At 38.9% G+C, this 19,226-nt stretch overlaps 8 protein-coding genes across 8 annotated transcripts; 3 read left to right on the top strand and 5 right to left on the bottom strand.

The window, feature by feature from the left end:
- Positions 1-33: 33 nt before the first annotated feature.
- On the bottom strand, positions 34-1,003 carry LOC127259493 (uncharacterized). The gene is made up of 2 exons (XM_051286859.1): positions 257-1,003; positions 34-172 (listed from the first exon to the last, which is right to left on the bottom strand). The coding sequence occupies exons 1-2, from the start codon at positions 1,001-1,003 to the stop codon at positions 65-67; spliced, it is 855 nt and encodes a 284-aa protein (XP_051142816.1). The 3' UTR covers positions 34-64.
- A 1,137-nt stretch (positions 1,004-2,140) lies between these two features.
- LOC127259517 (probable pterin-4-alpha-carbinolamine dehydratase, chloroplastic) lies at positions 2,141-3,210 on the top strand. The gene is made up of 3 exons (XM_051286895.1): positions 2,141-2,629; positions 2,742-2,937; positions 3,015-3,210. Exons 1-3 carry the CDS (start codon positions 2,156-2,158, stop codon positions 3,104-3,106), a joined length of 762 nt encoding a protein of 253 aa, XP_051142852.1. The 5' UTR covers positions 2,141-2,155; the 3' UTR covers positions 3,107-3,210.
- A 22-nt stretch (positions 3,211-3,232) lies between these two features.
- Positions 3,233-4,051, bottom strand: LOC127259494 (uncharacterized). Its single transcript, XM_051286860.1, has one exon. The coding sequence runs from the start codon at positions 4,049-4,051 to the stop codon at positions 3,233-3,235; it is 819 nt and encodes a 272-aa protein (XP_051142817.1).
- Positions 4,052-5,803: 1,752 nt separating this feature from the next.
- LOC127259495 (uncharacterized) lies at positions 5,804-6,698 on the bottom strand. The gene is made up of 2 exons (XM_051286861.1): positions 6,396-6,698; positions 5,804-6,307 (listed from the first exon to the last, which is right to left on the bottom strand). Exons 1-2 carry the CDS (start codon positions 6,696-6,698, stop codon positions 5,804-5,806), a joined length of 807 nt encoding a protein of 268 aa, XP_051142818.1.
- A 3,200-nt stretch (positions 6,699-9,898) lies between these two features.
- Positions 9,899-12,089, top strand: LOC127259937 (superoxide dismutase [Fe], chloroplastic-like). Its single transcript, XM_051287555.1, has 9 exons — positions 9,899-10,139; positions 10,231-10,274; positions 10,507-10,581; positions 10,800-10,988; positions 11,182-11,353; positions 11,459-11,577; positions 11,690-11,716; positions 11,820-11,843; positions 11,937-12,089. Exons 1-9 carry the CDS (start codon positions 10,073-10,075, stop codon positions 12,033-12,035), a joined length of 816 nt encoding a protein of 271 aa, XP_051143512.1. The 5' UTR covers positions 9,899-10,072; the 3' UTR covers positions 12,036-12,089.
- Positions 12,090-12,219: 130 nt separating this feature from the next.
- LOC127259936 (pentatricopeptide repeat-containing protein At1g02060, chloroplastic) lies at positions 12,220-14,488 on the bottom strand. The gene has a single exon (XM_051287554.1). The coding sequence runs from the start codon at positions 14,413-14,415 to the stop codon at positions 12,259-12,261; it is 2,157 nt and encodes a 718-aa protein (XP_051143511.1). The 5' UTR covers positions 14,416-14,488; the 3' UTR covers positions 12,220-12,258.
- A 161-nt stretch (positions 14,489-14,649) lies between these two features.
- LOC127259938 (ATP synthase subunit delta', mitochondrial) lies at positions 14,650-17,109 on the top strand. The gene is made up of 2 exons (XM_051287556.1): positions 14,650-14,976; positions 16,481-17,109. The coding sequence occupies exons 1-2, from the start codon at positions 14,710-14,712 to the stop codon at positions 16,823-16,825; spliced, it is 612 nt and encodes a 203-aa protein (XP_051143513.1). The 5' UTR covers positions 14,650-14,709; the 3' UTR covers positions 16,826-17,109.
- A 514-nt stretch (positions 17,110-17,623) lies between these two features.
- LOC127259939 (dirigent protein 21-like) lies at positions 17,624-18,381 on the bottom strand. The gene has a single exon (XM_051287557.1). It carries the CDS (start codon positions 18,344-18,346, stop codon positions 17,756-17,758), a length of 591 nt encoding a protein of 196 aa, XP_051143514.1. The 5' UTR covers positions 18,347-18,381; the 3' UTR covers positions 17,624-17,755.
- Positions 18,382-19,226: the final 845 nt, after the last annotated feature.

The raw sequence follows: 19,226 nt of genomic DNA on the forward strand, positions 1-19,226 counted from the left end.
TCTGTTAGTATGTAAATATTTCATATAAAAACCCCATGAATGTATGTATTTCATAACACATATCTTAGCAAGCTCTGGAAGATGTGTTTTGCTCTTGTTCGATAGCGTTCTTCAGCAGCATGCATTGTTTCCTGTACCGTTCATTGTCCTTCGACGCCATGTCTTCGTACTCCTGCCAGAATGCAATCGAGTCTGTGTGAAGAAGAATTTCAATCCTGCAACTCAGTTGAAGAAATTCTCTGTAAGTGCTCCGTACCTTCTTCTTATCTTTGGTGAGTCTGATCCACTTGTTGCTCAATCGCCGGCTTGTTTCTTCAAATGAGGCGCGCTCAACTGCGCGCCAGTTGCCGATCAGGAAGTACGCGTAGGCGTTGCACGGCCGTACAGGCAGGCTCCGGCGCCGGAGCATTTTGGCGAACACGTCATGACTTCTGCCTGTGCTCTCAGCTGCCTTTCGTTTCGTCTCCGCTCTCGCTCTCCTCTTCTCCGACGTGCTAGCGGAAGCGCTGCGCTGCTGCCTGGCTGGATAGTACCTCACCGGAGTCAAAGCGCCGCTCCGCAGCCTCGTAATCACCTTGTTTACCTGTGAAGTTTCTTCGTTCTCAGAAATTGCTTCGTCGTTGTAAATCAAGGTCTCGCGAGTACAAGGTGGAGTCCGGTGCGAAGAACACGGCGCGGATTCGACGGCGCCACCGGCGTTTTCAGGTTCTGGAATGTTCGTGTTTGGAAGTTGGTTGAAGGTGTCGGAGGAATCGCGTGCGCTTTCAACTACGGGAATGTTTGTCTTCGAAAAGTTGTTGACGGTGGCGGACGAACGGTGGTCCTTTCTATGGATGTTGAATTGGACGGAGAATTGCAGCTCGCCGGTGTCGCCTTGGACTTGAACGGTGTCGCCGGTGAGAGAGCCGCATACCTGGAGCGGAATCGACGGAGACGGCGTTGATGGAGATGAGAATGACGGAATATCCATGGTAAGATCGTTCCTATCATTACCGTCCGCCATTTACACATCGAAGTGGAAGAATTGACCAGGGGAGAATGATTTATGGCCGATCAATCCAGCCGATCCTTAGCGAAACGCTACGTTGGTTGGTGCCTGGTGGAGAAGACGAAGAACACATTTTCGAAAAGGTAATATCTTGAATTTCAAATTTAACTTGAATTAATTATTTGGTGTCTTAAAAATATTTTAAATAAAAAATTAAATTTTCATAGTAGTAATTTTTAAAATAAATTTAATCTAAGTAGAAACAATTTTAAGAAATACAAGTAAACAAGCAAAGGTTTACAAATAAATTATGCAATTCAATCACCTATATACATTTGGAAAAATTTAATAAGAGTATAATTTTAGTCGGTATGTGTATAACTTATCAAAAGCTATCAACAATGCAAATAAGAACATATAAAATAGACAAACATAGTGTGTTTTTATTTTTATTTAATACTAACGCATTAAGTACTTTCTCCGAATCCAATATCATGTCCTCTTTGCTCGACTATAGAGACCAAAATTTTGTACAATATAATTAGTAAATAATTAAAAGTATATTAGTAAATAATTATATAATAAAAATAATTATATATCAAGATTAAAATAATTTATTAGTCTAATTAAAATTTAAAAAAATTATAAATTTAATAATTTAAAATAAAATTAAAGTGTATAATTATATAATTCTTTTTAATAAAATAAAAATGACAAGTGGAACACACGGAAATGAAAATGTAAATGTATTTATATAATTATTTCAAATTAATTTTAGCATATGTTAGTATGTAGTTATATCATATATTATTAATTATGTTAACATAAATAATATACTACCGACGAAGATGTATATAAAAAAATTCTTAAGATAAATGAGTAAATGAGAGTATATTTTTTTCATTTTTACTAGTATAGTAAATATAAACGTGACAAGATATTAATTATCAAGATTCTACTTTTACTTTAACAATATATTCCGTTTTATTCCAAAACAAAATAGGTAAACCTCACCTCTAGCACTAACTACACATTTCTGCGTTTAATTCAGATTCACTCACAAGATTCAGATTCTTATTATGCACTAATTCTATATCTAGTCATTAAGTTCTCAGGCCCAAAAGCCACTGTACTCATCAACGGCCAGGATTCATCCATCGAAAAGCAATGGGTGGCTCTGAACCGTTCGTTAAAATCGATATAACAGAACCGGTTTATCCATCCACAGCCATACCCATACAGGAAGGCTCAAACTCACAGCAGCTTTGGTGTTTCCTCCTCCCTGCAACCATGGCGTTGGCGCCACACGTTTCGTCTTGTTCCCTTATGTCTCTCTCTAAAGCTCCTCTGATACAGAAGAAGAAGCCTAGAAACAACTTGTTGCCCTTCATCCGGTCTCGTAATTTGGTGAAAGTTCGAGCTTCGGCCCCTGATTTGCTCGGCGATTTTGGAGCTCGGGACCCTTTCCCAGCCGAATTGGAGAGCAATTTTGCTGAGAAAGTACAGGGAAACGTCGACACCGAGCACAAGATTTTGATTCCGACTTCTTCGGCCTTGTCGTTGGCGCAACGAGACTGCGTTCCCGTTTCTGAGATTCAGCAGCCATTGTCGGAGGATGAAGCTAAAAAGCTATTGCTCAAGGTATTTTAAATTTTTAATTTTTAATTTTTTATGATTGATGTGTGATTCCTATTAATTTAATTTCCATCTTCTTATGATTGATTGATTTTGTGAAAATTGTTGTTGGTTAAAGGTTGTTGGTTGGAGACTTGTGGATGAAGAAGGGTGTTTGAAGCTGAAGGGTTTGTGGAAAGTGAGAGATGTCAAATGTGGGGAAGAGCTAATCAATCGGATAAACAAGTGTGTTGAATCAACTGGTCATCTTCCCACAGTTCGTTTGGAAGATGAATCCAATCAAGTTACAGCTGAATTGTGGACTTCTGCCATTGGTAAGTTTAAGTTCAAGCTTAAGCTTAAAATCTATGGATGTTTTGCTGGAATTTAATTAATGTTGATGATGATGCAGGCGGGTTGAGTATCAATGACTTCATCGTTGCTGCAAAGATTGATACCATAAAAGTATCAGATCTTCAACCTAGATTGAGAGTTTGGGCTTAGATGAAGAAAAAATCATTCCTAAGGTAATTTAAGTTTTTTCGTTTGATTGAAAGAGAACAAGTGTGCAGTAATAGTTCATTGTTATTATTATTATTTTTACATCATATCTAGTAGCAATTTCGGAAATTAGTCGTCGGGGCTATACAGAGGAGCTTCAACGGCGCCGGTTTTCCACGTCCGGCAAATCGGGCAAAACCTCGTCGTCGGTTCGCACTGCCGGCAGACGGAAATGTGGCAGCACGGCATCACCTGCAGCGTTGCCACTCCCACCCGATTACACCTCCGGCAGTCGATCCTCACCCTCCGTTTCAACGACTCTGCTTGCTCCCGCGCCGCCGCCTCTGCCTGCCGCCGGGCGGCTGCAGCTTGTTGCAAATCCGCCCTGAGGTGCAACATTTCCTTCTCTAAGTACACCTTCTTCGCCGCCAGCTTCGTCGCCTCTGTTAGGAGCTCCTCCGCCTTCCTCTCCACCTCCGCCTTCTTTGCCCTCGCCCTGTTGTACGATAATTCGATTTCTTTCTCCTTCAGCCTTTTGGCCGCGGCCGCGATTCCCGCTTCCTGCATTAGCCTCTCTTCCTGCATGAAACCGTGAATGTTCTTCGTCAGTTTTTCGACTTTAGTCGAAGGCGACGTTTGATTGTGTTGAATTAGTGTTACATGATATATAAACAATTGCTCGAAATTCCGGTCGGCTTCAATGCCGGAGATCAAGAAGGCAGTGAAGGAGAGCGGCGACGGCGCAGCGATGTTTGGTATTTGCTGCGGCGGCGGCCTGACACTGGAGTCGCCGGCGGTGGCCGGGGAGTCGTCGGTAGCAACTTCCTTCAGATTATAGTTATTGTTGTTAGTCTCTGCCATCGCCGGTGGCGGCGAGTCTTCTGCAACTTGCTTCTGTTTACGCTGATGAATTTGATTGTTATGGGTGATGGTGGTGTGGTGGTTCATTGCCGGCGGTGGAGGTTGCCGGCGGCGGAGGAGTGAATAAATAGAGAGGGAAAGGGTTCTCTGGTTAGTATCAACAGATGCCTGTTTTGGGGAGAATCGTCGTGTCGATCCAATTAGTTGATTTTTAAGATTTAAATTAATTTATAACACAACGATTTATAACTCAACTGCTAAAAACGAATCTGTGTCTTTTAATTAAATATATATGCAACGGTTAATCCAAAAACTTAACAAATAATAGGGTTAAAGATTTGTTTGGTTTGTGTTTGATTTTGAATTTAAGTTTGATTTTGATTTTTTTTTATTATTATTTTTTGTTTAAATAGAAAAAGGTTACTTGATATTTTATTGGAGAATATAACTAAATAGTAGAAAAATTAATTTGTAATACAAGATCCATAGTCCTATGTTCGGAAAATAAAATATATATAGGGAGCTTGAATTTAAGAAATTGGGGAGATACTATGCAAAATATTTAACATATATAGAATATCCTCTCATCATTTATTTATGTACATTTTATTTTTTATAATAAAAAACTATAGAAAACAATATAATTTTTTTACTAAAAGAAAATTAGAATAATTTTTATATCAAGTCCAAAAGAAATATAAAAATAAACTTGGATGATAATGAAATAATATTAGATGAGATCTTGTATATTATTTTGGAGTTTGTTTTCATTATTTCTTTTGACTTTTCGTTTCATTTGAATGTATTGTATTCGATAAAAATCATTATATATATATATATATATATATATATATTTAAAGAATTTCTATGATTATATATTATATAGTAAAAAAAGGAATCGGAAGTCCAAATATTAATAAACTAGGAGATTATCTGAATTTTAAACTTTTGTTTAAGTTTTCTTTTGAGAATCGTTTCATTTTACGATTGCCAATTATTGGGTGGTCACAATCCAAATTTGGTTTCATTTTTTTTGTCTAGTATGGTAAAGTAATATCCACCAAAACTGTCATCCCAAACATTTTTTATATTTCAGTTTTTATTTTCTAAGACAGATTCATTTGTATTTTATTACTGCATGAATAAATTATGTTTTAAAAACACGTCGATGGGGTTAGAAAAAGTGCTTAGCGATGATATAATAAGAATAAAATCAATAGAGACTTCATAAGAGACCATTTGAATTGCCGATCCTAATGCTTCTACAGATGATTTATTATATATGTTATTTTATCGTCTAACCAATAATATTATCCAACATAAAATTATGAAAAATATTTTATTTTATAGTAAAATATAAATTTGATTAAAAGAAAGAAAAAGATCTTCAATCCTCAGTGTATATGTAGAAATGTTGATTGATAACGTGAGAGTGAGTTCACTTTATTCTTCTTTTTGCTGTTAAAGAATGAAAACAGATCGAATTTTCATTTCTATTTCACCTATTTATTATTTTACACAAAATTAAAACACACATAAATGTGACAACATTGTGCAGTCACAGTCACTACAAGAAATTATCAATTTTGTAATGAGATTTTTTGGTTACTAAATTCACTTTTTCTGTTACTAATGATATTAGAGACGGAATTAGAGATGGAATTACGTTAGCTATGTGAGCTTTATGAACGAAATTCCGTTACAAATATACTAATTTTTTTGTAGTGAGTAATCGATCAACTCTATTAATTTATTGTTCCATATTATTACATAATATCATTACCATAAACAGATCAATATTTAATTAACTAATAATCTAATAGACCCTAATTAATTAATTTATTGGTGAGGGCGCTGACTGCTGCTCCCGCGATTAATTTCAACGCCGCGGACTTTCGCCGCGCCGCAAACCGGGCAGGACTTCGCCGCCGGTTCACAGTCCGTACAGACCGCCACGTGGTAGCACGGCAGCAGCACCACCGTCGCCACCCTACCCTGGTTGCAAATCCAGCAGTCCGTACGCAGCCACCTCATCATCGCATCGGCCTCCCGCCACGCCAGCGCCTCCGCCTCCGCCGCCGGCTGCGCCTCCCCTCTAAGGTACAACAATTCCTGCTCAATGTACCTCATCCTCGCCGCCAGCCTCCCCGCCTCCGCCATCATCTCCTCCGCCTGACTCTCCAGCTCCGCCTTCTTCGCCATAACTTCCGACAGCTCCTCCTCCTTCTCCTTCAGCCTCTTCGCCGCCCTCTCCTCCGCCGTGCGGGGGCTGCTGCTGCTTCCCGCCTCCTGCGGCGGCGCCGCGGCGGCGGCGGCGGCGGCTTCCTCCCTCAGCTTCTCTTCCTGCACAATTCAAAATTAATTAAACACCGTCAGTTAATTTCTTCATAAGCATCGCCGGCGACATTTGACGGCGTTATAACGGCGTTACGTGGAGTGAGATCATCTCCTCGAGATTTCGCTCGTCGGAGGCAGACTCCGCCATGGCTGACGTCAGGAGTGACGTAAACGAGAACGGCTGCACGTACGGCGCCGCCCTGTTCAGTATTTGCTGCACCTGCGACGGCCTGTCACTGGTTGCGCCGCCGGCCGGAGGTTCTACGTCTTCCGTAGCAACTTCCTTCTGCTTATTATTATTATTAGTTTCCTCCATTATCGCCGGCGGCGAGTTTTGTGCATCTGCAGAAGGAACTTCCTCCTGCTTATTCTGACTTTGACTGTTGTTGTCTGCCATTGTTGCTGGTGAAGAAGGTTACAGGTGTGGCGGAGATGGAGAATGGCGGCGGAGGAGGAGTGAATAAATAGAGAAGGAAACGGTGGCAGCCATTGGAGGAGGTTCTTTTTCTTCTTCTTCTTTGTTTGGGAGAATCGTCATGTCGATCAATCAATTTGGTTCGTTACTTACAGTTATTATTTGAATTTTAATTATTCAAAATCCATTATATTTATATATGTGGGATTTTTTTAAATCTAAAATAATAGCAATGCAGCAATTAAAGAAAAGTTTATGACTCAAAATATTATATTTAATTCATATTTTTCTGAATAAAATGTGGCATTTAATAATTATTTTTCATAAATTTTTAAAATTCAATACAACTCAAAAATGTTCATAACACTTAACAGTGTTCGCAGCATTTCTTTTAATAAAATAATTTTTGGTGTGTGATATAGAAAATTATATTAAAAATATAAAATATGTTATTTTAAATTGAATATTTAATTTTTTATTTATTATAATGAGTATTTTGACTTCTTTATTTTTTATAAAATATTTTGTATTTATTATTATTGTTAACACTTCTTTTCAAATTCAAGATATGATCGAACAAACTTGAATTTATCAGAAGTGACCGAAAAAGATACAGCCGAGATCTTCCACGTATAAATCTGAATTCGCCAAGATTGATGCCATCCACTGGATCAGAGTCAGAAGCAGAACTCTCAATACCGTTAGAGTTGGAAACAGGACTCAAAAAAAAATATAAAAAATAAGATTATCGTACATATTTTATTTTTTATTTTTTTATGTTAGAATGTGAAAGTGAAATTCTCTATTCAATCATAAGATTACGTACATATTTATAGTTATAGTGATATATAAACTATTTAAATAAGACAAAAATCCTACAAATTTCTTAAATAAGATAATTATCATAAATATAATATATTGTTTCTAAATATATATCAACAATTATTATCTTTGAAAAATAGTATTAAAAGAACTGAAAGTGAAATTCTATTTTTTATATACCAATGAACAGATTTATTCTTTTATTTTTAAACCGCAGCAAAATCTAAACATCGGATGTAATAAAAAATTAGCATAATTAAAAATAATAATATAAGTTTCATAGCAAACTTGTGTGTCTGATTTATATTTCAACTTTATTTAATCCATATGATTTTTTTATAAAAATGTCTTCTTTTTTTTCAAAACAATACATCAAGATCAAAAATTCAAATAAAAAGTTCAATTTCATATCAAAATTAAACAAACCCTTGTATTTGTAAATGCAAAGAGGTCGAGAAGCAGTTTAGGAAGACCTGATGAAAATCTAGCAAGAAATGAGCATAAATCCGAAGGATTTGAATGATTGGATAAGATTGGAAAATCCAACAAATTAAAAACCACAACACAATGGTTATTTTCGTTTGTTGGATTTTACATAAATTCTACTAATTCATCAAATTTTTTTTCCCCAAAAATATTAAATCAAACATCTATTTTTTATTTTTCTATATTATTCTAAAAAATTTAATTTTACATTCAAAACATCGTATCAACGCCTATTTATATGACATTATACAACTATTATAATTCAAAATTTTTACTATTAAAATAGACATCTTGTTAATTTCTATAATCAGCGCACACATAACATATGAATGGATATTGTTGAGTACAAATATAATAATAATAATAATGTATTGGACTTATAAATTAGATTGATGTATAGTCCAATGGGCCTAATACGGAAGTCCGTCAAAAAAAAGAAGTCGGGCAAGGAAAGGTGATTCGGCAGACAAGGAGGTCGGACAAGATAAAGTCGGGCACGGAGGTCGGACAAGATAAGGTTGGGCACGGAGGTTGGACAAGATAAGGTCAGACACGGAGGTCGGACAAGATAAGGTCGGGCACGGAGGTCGGACAAGATAGGGTCGAAAGAGGAAGTCGGGAGAAGAAGGATGAGACGGCCGATACGGAGGTCGGTCGCAAGAGGAAGTCGGGCGAAGAAGGGTGAGACGGCCGATATGGAGGTCGGTCAAAAGAAAGGTCTATTAGTTGGTCGTTTAATTAGGCGGTCTGTTAATAGCCTGATCGATTGGCCGGTCATTTGATCAGACAGTATTTCAGTCGCTTGATTGGCCGACCAATGAATCGTCTAAACGAATAGTTGTTCAGCCGAGTGAAGGAACTAGATGGTGGTCGCTTGATTGGGCGACCAATGAATCGTCTGGATGAATGGTTGTTCAACCGATTAAAAGGACTTGATGGTGGTCGTCTGATTGGAGCGACCAATGAATCGTCTTGACGAATGGTTGTTCAGCCGATTGAACGGACCAGATGGTGGTCGCTTGATTGGGCGACCTATGAGTTATTTGGTCTAGCGACCATTTAGTATCTGGATTGGTCGGTTGGTCAATCGTTGGGTTATTCGGTAGGTTCAATTAGTGGATGGTCCAGACGATTTCTCAGTCGGATGGTGATTTATAATCCGTTTGAAAAGGTGTTCAGAGGCGGTCGGTCGAGGCAGTTAAGTCCTGTGATTGGCAGGAGCGGTTGGCGAGACGGTTAAGACACGTGAGGAATTAGTGGGCGGTTGATAGCGGTTGCTATAACTGACTAGACGACGGTTCAAACTGTTTCTTTAAAGGGTTATTTAAGGATTTGAGTATGTTCTGAAAAACCATCTTCAATAGACAAATTCAAGTGAATTGCTTTTGGGGATCATCATTTACTTTTCAAGTATTTATTTTTCTAGTTTGCTTATATATTGTACTGTATTTAGAAATTCTTAATCTCATACATTTATTTTATCAAATTCGAAGATAATTTCTATTTTTGAATTTTACTTTCTATTTTTATTGTTAAAAAATTACATCAATATATATTTTTTTTAAGATGTAGGCTCAAAATAAATAAATAAATAAAACCTCATCCCATACGATCTGTAACACATTTTATGCAAATATCATTTCGTTTGTGTTCACAATTTGTCCAAACATTATCGTACTACACTGTTTAGTGCAGTACAAATTGTTATGCTCGCAGTACAAACATCCAACTACATAACCCATATTTTAATATTTTCATCATATTCAATTTACCCCTCCTTTTATATCTTTTTATCACTTTAACCCCCTCAACAACCCCACGAAATATTACACTTTGGCCTTTGCCCTCACTCTATTAACATTGCGAGTCCTATTTGATAATTTCAGGAGTAGAATCAACAGCGGCATATAGTTTAGGGGTCAAAGTAGAAATTTCTGCTAACTAATAGTAGTATAAATTGAATAGACTTGCCAAAGACACACGACTCAAGCGTACAGAGGATCACGTGTTTCCCTCGTGCTAGATTCCCGGCTGGTGACTGCGTATCCATGGCGGCGTCTGCTCCGGTGGCGTTTTCCACTCCGTTGAAATGTGGCTTCTTCTCCTCCTCTCAAGGTGTTTTTTCCGTCGTGTACTGCAGCAAATTACTCATTAAAAGCGTTTTGGATTGGAATTCCTCTTCGTGAAATGTATAATTTTGTTGCAGGATTTTCTGGAACAACTCGAGGCTTAAACTGGAGAAAATTTGATGTGAGAATCTGCGTATAATATATGTTCACCTTATCGGTATTTCTTCAAGTATATAAATATATATGTATATTGATCCGTTTTGGTTGAGTGCTGTTGAGGTGTTCGACAAAACGACCAAACAGAGCTGTAATCGACACACCTTTTCATCACGGAGTTCAGAATTAGCACAATTCAGTATTTGCCTTCTTCTTCATAGTATAATAATTCAATCAGGTTATTTTTTATGTTACAGAATAGGAAAGCTAAGAAAGCTTCAAGAGGTGTAATTACAGCAAAAATCGATCTAAAGCCTCCCCCTTATCCACTTGTAAGACTGCCTTTCACATTTGCTGCATGAGTTCATTGATATGCGGAGATGATGATATTAATGATGAATGTGTTGATTTTCAGTAGTAAGCTAATGCAATTACAAGACAATGGTTGAATCAGTAGGATCTGTTTCCTGTTAGGATTATCAATTCTTATGGTAAATTGTGTATATGATTTCTCTACATTGTCGGTAACTTGCCTCTGCTGAGTATTTAGGATGCTTTAGAACCTCATATGAGTCGTCAAACTTTTGAATTCCATTGGGGGAAGCATCACCGAGCTTATGTCGATAACCTCAACAAGCAAATAGTTGATACGGAACTTGATACAAAGTCATTAGAGGAAATCATTCTTGCTACCTATAACAAGGGTGATTTCCTCCCTCCCTTCAACAATGCTGCACAGGTATTCTCGAGAAGACTTTCCAATTCTCGATATGTGATTTGTGTATTTTCTCAGTTTTCAAAGAGTCGATTGTCACTTGTTATAATTTAAAACTTGTCTGTTGATACTCATCTCCAACGAATCTGTCATTCGCTTTCTACCTCACTCGCTTGCAAGGAAACGATGAACAAAGCTGCTTTCTTCTGTTACCTAGGTGTGGAATCACGACTTCTTCTGGGAATCCATGAAACCAGACGGAGGAGGCCAACCATCAGGCGAACTCCTGGAATTGATCAATAGAGACTTCGGCTCATTCGATGCGTTCATCAGTGAATTCAAGGCAGCTGCAGCAACGCAATTCGGTTCTGGTTGGGCGTGGCTCGTCTGTAAGCAATGCAACTACATACCTTCGATTTTATTAGCCACGCACAGTGTAACTGTTTAGAGATGAAGATAAGACCAGGTGATAGCGGCGCTGTCTTTTTGTGCAGACAAAACCAATAAGCTTAATGTAGGAAACGCTGTGAATCCCCGCCCATCCGAGGATGACCAAAAGCTTGCATTGTTGAAGAGCCCAAATGCCATAAACCCTCTTGTCTGGGGCTATTCTGTGAGTACATTCGATTTATGTGTTTTCCTTATTTGTGGTCCTATGAAGCTTCTTTCTTGTTACAACAAATCTCGATTCCCTTTTAACTGTTTCGCATCGTCAATTGTTGCAGCCGCTGATGACTATAGATGTTTGGGAGGTAAGAAAATGAATCCCCGGCCTTCTCCTCCTCTCATTCCTAATGATAATTTCATTGTGATCACATGAAATTGTCTTCTAACATTTTATGCCTGTTCCTACAGCACGCTTACTACCTCGACTTCCAGGTTCGCCTGCTTCCATATTAAGCTTTTCGGCATGCTTCTCTATTCTACATTGTTAGCTAATTATCACCAGATTTCCCATGTCATTTAATCCAGAATCGTCGCCCGGACTATATAGCTACCTTCTTTGAAAACCTCATCTCCTGGGATAAAGCAAGCTCTCGGCTCGAAGCTGCTAAGGCTCAACCCACCTAGCCCAGTAGGTACATTGCGCCAATACTAGATCAAAAATTTCAGACACTAGTGCCGGTAATCAAAGAGTTCCTACTCTAAGTGCGCTTAACATTCTTCGTATTCGTAAGAATTTTCTACCAGCATCGATTTTGTATTCGTAATTATGATTCAATAACGCAATTCCCTTGTCAATTTCTGTTGTAAAAATCTCTACAGAAAACAACACACAAGATGGCCTCCAGAACTATGAGAAGTTTAGAATTCGATTACGAACAAACTCGGCTTCCTTCGCCTTTCCTTGAGCTTCAAGTGCATTCCTCAGCTGCTCCAAGCAAGTCAAAGGCTGTCGAATTCCTCTCTCCAAGAGCTCATAGTAGAGCTTAAATGCTTCTTCTAACTTGTGTGACTTGCAAAGGCTGCTTAAAACCATGTCGTAGATTCCCGTGTCGATCTCCTGGCGATTCGCTAAACTGATCATCACCAGCCCACATGCCTCCGATGACTTCCCCTCCCGGCAAAGGATGGGAATCAGTTCGCTCATATTCACAATGTAACCCTGCTTATAAAGACTTGTGACGAGCTGAAACGCCTTGTCGCGCAACCCGCTTCTGAATAGCAGTCGAACAGTGTCGGTTGAGAGATTCATGTTTGGTCGAATCTCCTTCTCCAGCAACAACATCATCAAGCCCATCGATTCTCGAGGAGAGCCCTTTTCGATGAGCGACATGAGAACACGGTGGAATAGAGATGTTCTCGGTCGATACGAGCTTTTCACCATTTTCAGCAGAGCGTCGAACGCTAGGCCTGCTTCGTGCATCTGTAAGAGGCCCGCGATTAAAGACTCGTAGATCGTAACATGAGGTGTAAAGTATCTCCGCAGCATCAGGACCAAGAGGTTATAGCCGCGCTCGAATGTTCCTTCTCTGCAATGCCCCGAGATCAGAGTTTCGAAGGCGTTGGGATCCTGTGTCCCTCGCTTCATTAACTGCCGGAACACTCTCTCGGCTTTCTTTGTTTTCCTATTCGCGCATAAGTACTCGAAAATTGGATTGTACGCCGCCACGAGAGGAGTGCGATCGCCGTCGCGCAACAGAATTTCCTCCTCGAACAGCTCGTCAAGCAGCTGCTCCGCCTCGTCGAACCTCCCGTTCTTACACAAAGCGCGGATCAGAACACTATATGTCGCCGAGTCCCGTTTGACACTAAGCTCCTTCATCTTCTTGAAACCCTTCAACGCCTCGTCCAGATTCCCGTTGTCGCAATGCGCATTCATCACCGTGTTGAATGTGCAAGCGTCGGGAACAAATCCTCCCTCGCATTCATTCAAAATCTCCTTCATCGTATCCAATCTTCGGGTTTCGCAAAGTCCTTTTATAATCGTGTTAATCGTAATCCCATTCGGCTTGATCCCGTCGCCAATCATCTCACTGAACACATCAATCGCCTCGTCGATCTCGCGGCGCTCGCAATACCCTCGAATCAAAGTAGTGTAAGTGACGACATTCGGCCTCAAAGCGTCGCCCTTATTTCGCATTGCGGCCACCACATTCCGGGCTATATTCGCCTTCCCGGCTTGGCACAATCCGTCAACGATGGTGCTGTACGTTACGACGTCCGGCCGGCAGTCGAAACTCTCCATTTCTTTGAACATTCTAAAGGCTTCATCAACCATGGAGTTCTTGCAGAACCCTCTGATCAAAATGCTGAAAGTGTACAAATCAGGCTTCACTCCAAACGTCCTGAGCATTTCGTCGAACACCTCATAGACCATTCCTACCTTTCCCCTTCTAAACAGAATTGTAAACAAACTGTTGAATGTAACAACGGAAGGTGAAATCCCCATCGATTTCATGGCCTTGAACACCTTAATCGATTCCTGGAAAAGCCCTGCGTCGCCATAGCTACGGATTAAGGTGTTGAAGAATTTGTCAGTCAGGGGGACAGTGAAGTCGGATTTTTTGGGTATGGACAGCAGGAAATTTCGAGCAGTGTTTAGGTTTCGTGCCTTCCCCAGAATTTCCAACATCATGAAGTAAGAGTGATGGTTGTGGATAAAACCCGAATCTCGTGTCCAGTTGAAGAAACGGAGGGCTTTCAATGGAGTTTTTATGCGGCGGAGAGTTTGGAAGAAGGTTGTTTGGGAAATTGGAGTTTGGAAGGAGAGTCGAGCCTCCAATTGAGATGACCAAGGCTGCGCGTTGATGAGTCTAGCCATGGCTTGAGCTTTCTGTGATTTTTTGGATTTCTGATTTGCAGAATCGACGTCCTCTTCCGTCGTAGCGACAGCGGCGGTGGCGGTTGCTGCCGGTGGATTGGAGAATACGTGGCTGAGTTTTGTCGGTAATCTGAAATTTGGCGGCAATTTCGTGTTTCGGAGAGGAGAAGAGATCGCCGGAGCCATGGATGGCGACGGAAGTTCTGTTACGCCGCCGGAGTTCCGCCGAGCGCCGTCGCTGGTCCGGTGCAGTATTGGCTTTATAAATCGTTTTTCCAAATCTGACGTTTAATTTGAAGAAAAAAGGCGTGATTTACTGTGAAATGCGATTTAGACGTTTTGTTAAGGCTCAGTATTTTTGGGCCTGGGAAGGCCCAAATTAGGGAGGCCCATTAAGGAGGAAATATAGTCTCATTGTCGCCGTCTCAGATCTTTCATTTTCCCCAAACACTCAGGCGGAGCTAACCATCGATTGTGAAAATGTTGCGACACGGTGCACGATTCCTCCTCAGCCGAGCTTCTGCCGCCTCCACGAGGTGGAGCCGCCAATTGTCCACTGATCTCCCTGCGGAGGAGATCGGGGATTCGAAATTCATTGAAACTTGGAAGAAAGCGATGCCCAATATGGACCCTCCGAAAACACCTTCGGCTTACATGGCTCCCCGGCCTCCGACGCCATCCACTATTCCCTCGAAGCTTACTGTGAATCTTGTTCTTCCTTATGAGTCTGCTTTGTCTGCAAAAGAGGTAAATTTTCTGGTGCATAAGGTTATTTCATTCGGTAATTTTTCGATCTTGTTGATACAGGATGCTCTTTCGTTATCATTTTAGATTCGTACCGGATTTATAGTGATTAATTAAAGGAATTACGTTAATTGTTTGATTGGTGTTAGCTGCTCGAGGATGCCTCTGTGTTTTGAGATGAATTTGTTTTGACAATTTGATTCTATGGAATTAGGTTTACCGGTTTTTTGGTAATTATCACTGTATTTTGGATAATTGTATGATGAGAGTTGTGTATAGTCGCACATAAGTGCTGTCTTAGGAATATGCCTTCGCAATTGAATCGGATTTTAGGACTTATCTCATGGCTATTCTCCGATTACCCTGTTACTTTTTTTCTTTCCTGCATTTTATTCATCAAATAGAATTCTTCCTCATTTGCATTTCTAAGATTTTATAAGTATTCGTTATCAGTAGTAAAACTTTTTTTTTTATTTTTTGTAAAATTAGGGATTCGTGATTGTTCTGTTCTTCATCGATACAATAAATAGTGTTACTTTTAAAAAAAAAAAGATCTACATTTTAACGCCATTTCTTTGGGCTTTATCATGTATTAGATTTGAGGTGAAGTTGCATTCCTTTCCCGAAGGAGAGTTTTTGCTCTTGAATTGATTTTCCTGATATTGATCTTTAATTTATACATTTATTATCACCAAGTGCGATGCCTTACTGCATGCTAGAATTTCTGTTGTTTTCGTAATAATAAATTCGTTTGCCTAGGGATGAGGTTTTATTCCTAATGGGTAGGAACGTATTAATGGAATTGTTTCGAAGCCTAAAGACTTCAAAATCACGCCTTGTAAGGTTCTCTGAGCATCTTAAGGTACATAGTGTAAAGGCCATTTTACCTAAGCACTGAGAAACACCTGCATTATATTATCTGAAAACTTTGTTTCATTTTTAGTCAAACAAAGTATTTAACTGTTCTTGGTCATAGAAATGTATCTAAGCATTTGACATGTAAGCAACTTAACCTAATTGTTACGTTATTGTTCAGCTCTCAAATTATCTTACACATTCCAAAATTTTAAAGTACCAACCGTTGATAGTGGTTGTTAACAAAAATTACTTGTGTTTATGGTGGAGAAGATTCATTTATAAGGTATTTATTTGTTTGGGTAGCTTAATTGTTAGATTTGAATGATATTAGGTACATTATTTTTACCAAGAAGTTCAGATTACATTGGGAAAGCATTTAACAAGATTGAACACACCCCCCCCCCCCCCCTCACCCAAGTAACTACAGTCCTGAATTTCATGTGTACCTTTTCTATGTCTTAATTTTAGCTTCAATCTCATGAATACTATCATGAATGGTGAGTGTTTTGGCGATGTGAGGATTGATTAATTGTTTGTCACGGTGAACCAAAACCTATGCAGTTTGAGTGGACCATGGAAACATGAAATGTTTCTAATTCCACTGACCCTTCTAATAATGATCAATGCATATGCATTTATATTGTCTCAGGTTGATATGGTCATAGTCCCTGCAACTACTGGTCAAATGGGTGTTTTGCCTGGCCACGTAGCCACAATTGCCGAGCTAAAACCTGGGGTTTTATCTGTCCATGATGGCAACGATGTGACCAAATACTTCATTAGCAGCGGGTTTGCTTTTGTCCATGCAAACTCCATTGCTGACATAGTAGCTATCGAGGCAACACCACTGGACCATATCGACCCAGCTCTGGCCCAGAAAGGCCTTGCAGATTTCCAACAGAAGCTCAGCTCGGCAACAACTGATCAGGAGAAAGCCGAAGCACAAATTGGTGTAGATGTACACAGCGCACTTACTGCTGCTCTTGCGGGGTAAATTTGCAGCCTAATAAAGGGGAGTCTTCAATCTCTTAATGCTTTTTTCTTTTTTATTAATCTTGCTGCATGAGTTGATTCCTTTTGCTGAAGATGATTATCAGTTTGTTTCGAATGAATATCTGAGAGAATCCTGTCCTCTTGCGAAAAGGATTTCTCAAATAAATATTATGTCCAACACTTTTTGTCGACGATGTTGTGGTTAGGTGCAAAATCAATGTCTCTTGGAAAACATAAGCTTTCTTCTACATGTTTTTGTATGAAAATTCAACTTTGGAGCATTTATTTTTATACTAATAACCTCATCTTATATATATATATATATATGTGTGTGTGTGTTGATTTATTTTTAATGTGAAATGTTAGAACCCTAATTGCTTATACATTGTTGGATAAATTTTGTTTGGCTCGTTAGGTTGATCTAGCAAATGAAGAATTTAATAAGAAATGAAGGGCTAACTTTGAAATTTGTTGAAATTCAAATAAATTGTTTTGATGTTATTAGATTTGTAAAATCTATTTAAATATATAGTACTATATTATTTCCTATCAATTGTCAATAGAATGACTGGGAAGTCTGTCAAGCTTTTGCTTGAGCTTGTTTGTTTTGTTGTAATTTTATTTTCTTAATGTACAATTTTTTGTGTAAGAATTATAATACCTTTATATAATTGTAAAGGGTTCATGATTCCTTTGTCGACAGATGATCCATTTGTAATCTATAAACGAATATTTGTTGGAAGAAAATGAAATATAAATATGAAAAATATATAATAAATTTTTGAGTGGAGCGAGGAAATAGTAAAATAGATTGAAACGAATTAACGATACAATAAAACTCCATCAATTAATTAATTGCCTCAAAGAGCTTATTCATTAATCAACACAAAAACCCTAAAACACCCCCCGCCGGCGACCGGATCTGATCAGATCAGTCCCGGCGGCGGCCCAACGCCGCCGGCGACGACGAGTAGACATACAAAGTGTACTGCATCACACTGTTGTACGTCGCCGGATCCATTTTCAGCGTCCTCTTCAGCGCCACCCCACGCGCCATCAGATACTTACCCGTCCCGCCGACGATCGACAGCTCCCCCTCCGCTGCGAACGCCACCAGCCTCCCCACCACCGTCACCGTGCTTCCCTCGCCGTCGTCGAAGTGGAAGTTCCAGTTCACTCCAATCGCCGCCACGTGGAGGTCCGCGTTCACGTGTATCCCCTGGACGCGACCCACTCTCTCCGACTCCGGCTCCGGTCCGACCGTCAGGAGGTGGTCCGCCACCTGAACCCGGCCGAACCAGGTGCCGGAGCTCCCCGTGACGGTCGACTCGGCCACGTCGTAGACGGACTGGTTCGGACCGCTCACGTAGTCGTGGACGTAGAATTGGAGCTTCGAGAACTTCTTCTCCGGCAGCCTTATCGGGCTTTCTTCTTGGCGGCCGGCGGTTGCCGTCGCCACCAGAATTGCTGTGATTGTGAAGACTGAGAAAATGGCGACTTTAGGGAGGATTGATTTCGCCATTGCAGTTTGTACTTGGATTCTTCAGCTTTAACCATAACTCTTACTCTGTTATTTATAGAGGATGCGTTTGTTTTTGTTTTTATTTATTTATTTATTTTTGTTCAAGAAAATTGATTCAAATTAGTTAGATAGAGGCGTGGAAAGCAAGGGAGGATGAATTAGATTTAGAGATGTTTGTCTCATAGTGAGCTCGTGTGTCGCAGGGCCAGGGCACCTGCATTACTTATTTATGTTTTTTTTGTGTTTTTCAGACCATATAAATATTCTATTTTTTTTATTACTTTTTTATAAATTTATTTTTACACTATTTTTAACATATTAATTGCAATTAAAACTAGTACTGTATTATTTTTAAAAATTTACACCAAAAATAAATATATATCTTTTAAATTGAAAGAAAGGAGTATTATTTTTTAATCTATTATAAAAAAAAATACATTAAGTTTGAATAAAGAGAGTATTTACTTTCAAAACTTAGAAGTTATATCTAATCAGAGCCTTAATTAATAATAGAGTGAACAAAATTAAATGAATTATTATCTCGATTTCGATTCAAAATAAATTTTTATTTATAATAAATTAAGAAAAAAAATATGTTATTAATTAGTGAATACGTGAAAAATAATTTTGACATTCTTGCGCATATAAATATAAAAGAAGCAAATAATTTAGTAAAAGTTAAAAGCTATATTAATATTTATATATAAATTGCTCTTGAAAAGAAATACTTTTGTGTGATAATACAAAAATTTGTAAAAATAGTAAATTGACTTATATATTATATTTTGTATATAATTATGTATGTACAGTCCATTTTTAATGGAGTAATATTTATCTAGATACAAAACAAAAATAAAAAATAAAAACGGGTCTATATCCG

The sequence above is a fragment of the Andrographis paniculata genome, unplaced genomic scaffold, assembly GCF_009805555.1.
Source record: "Andrographis paniculata isolate CXL003 unplaced genomic scaffold, ASM980555v1 Contig60END, whole genome shotgun sequence".
NCBI classification, from domain to species: domain Eukaryota; kingdom Viridiplantae; phylum Streptophyta; class Magnoliopsida; order Lamiales; family Acanthaceae; genus Andrographis; species Andrographis paniculata.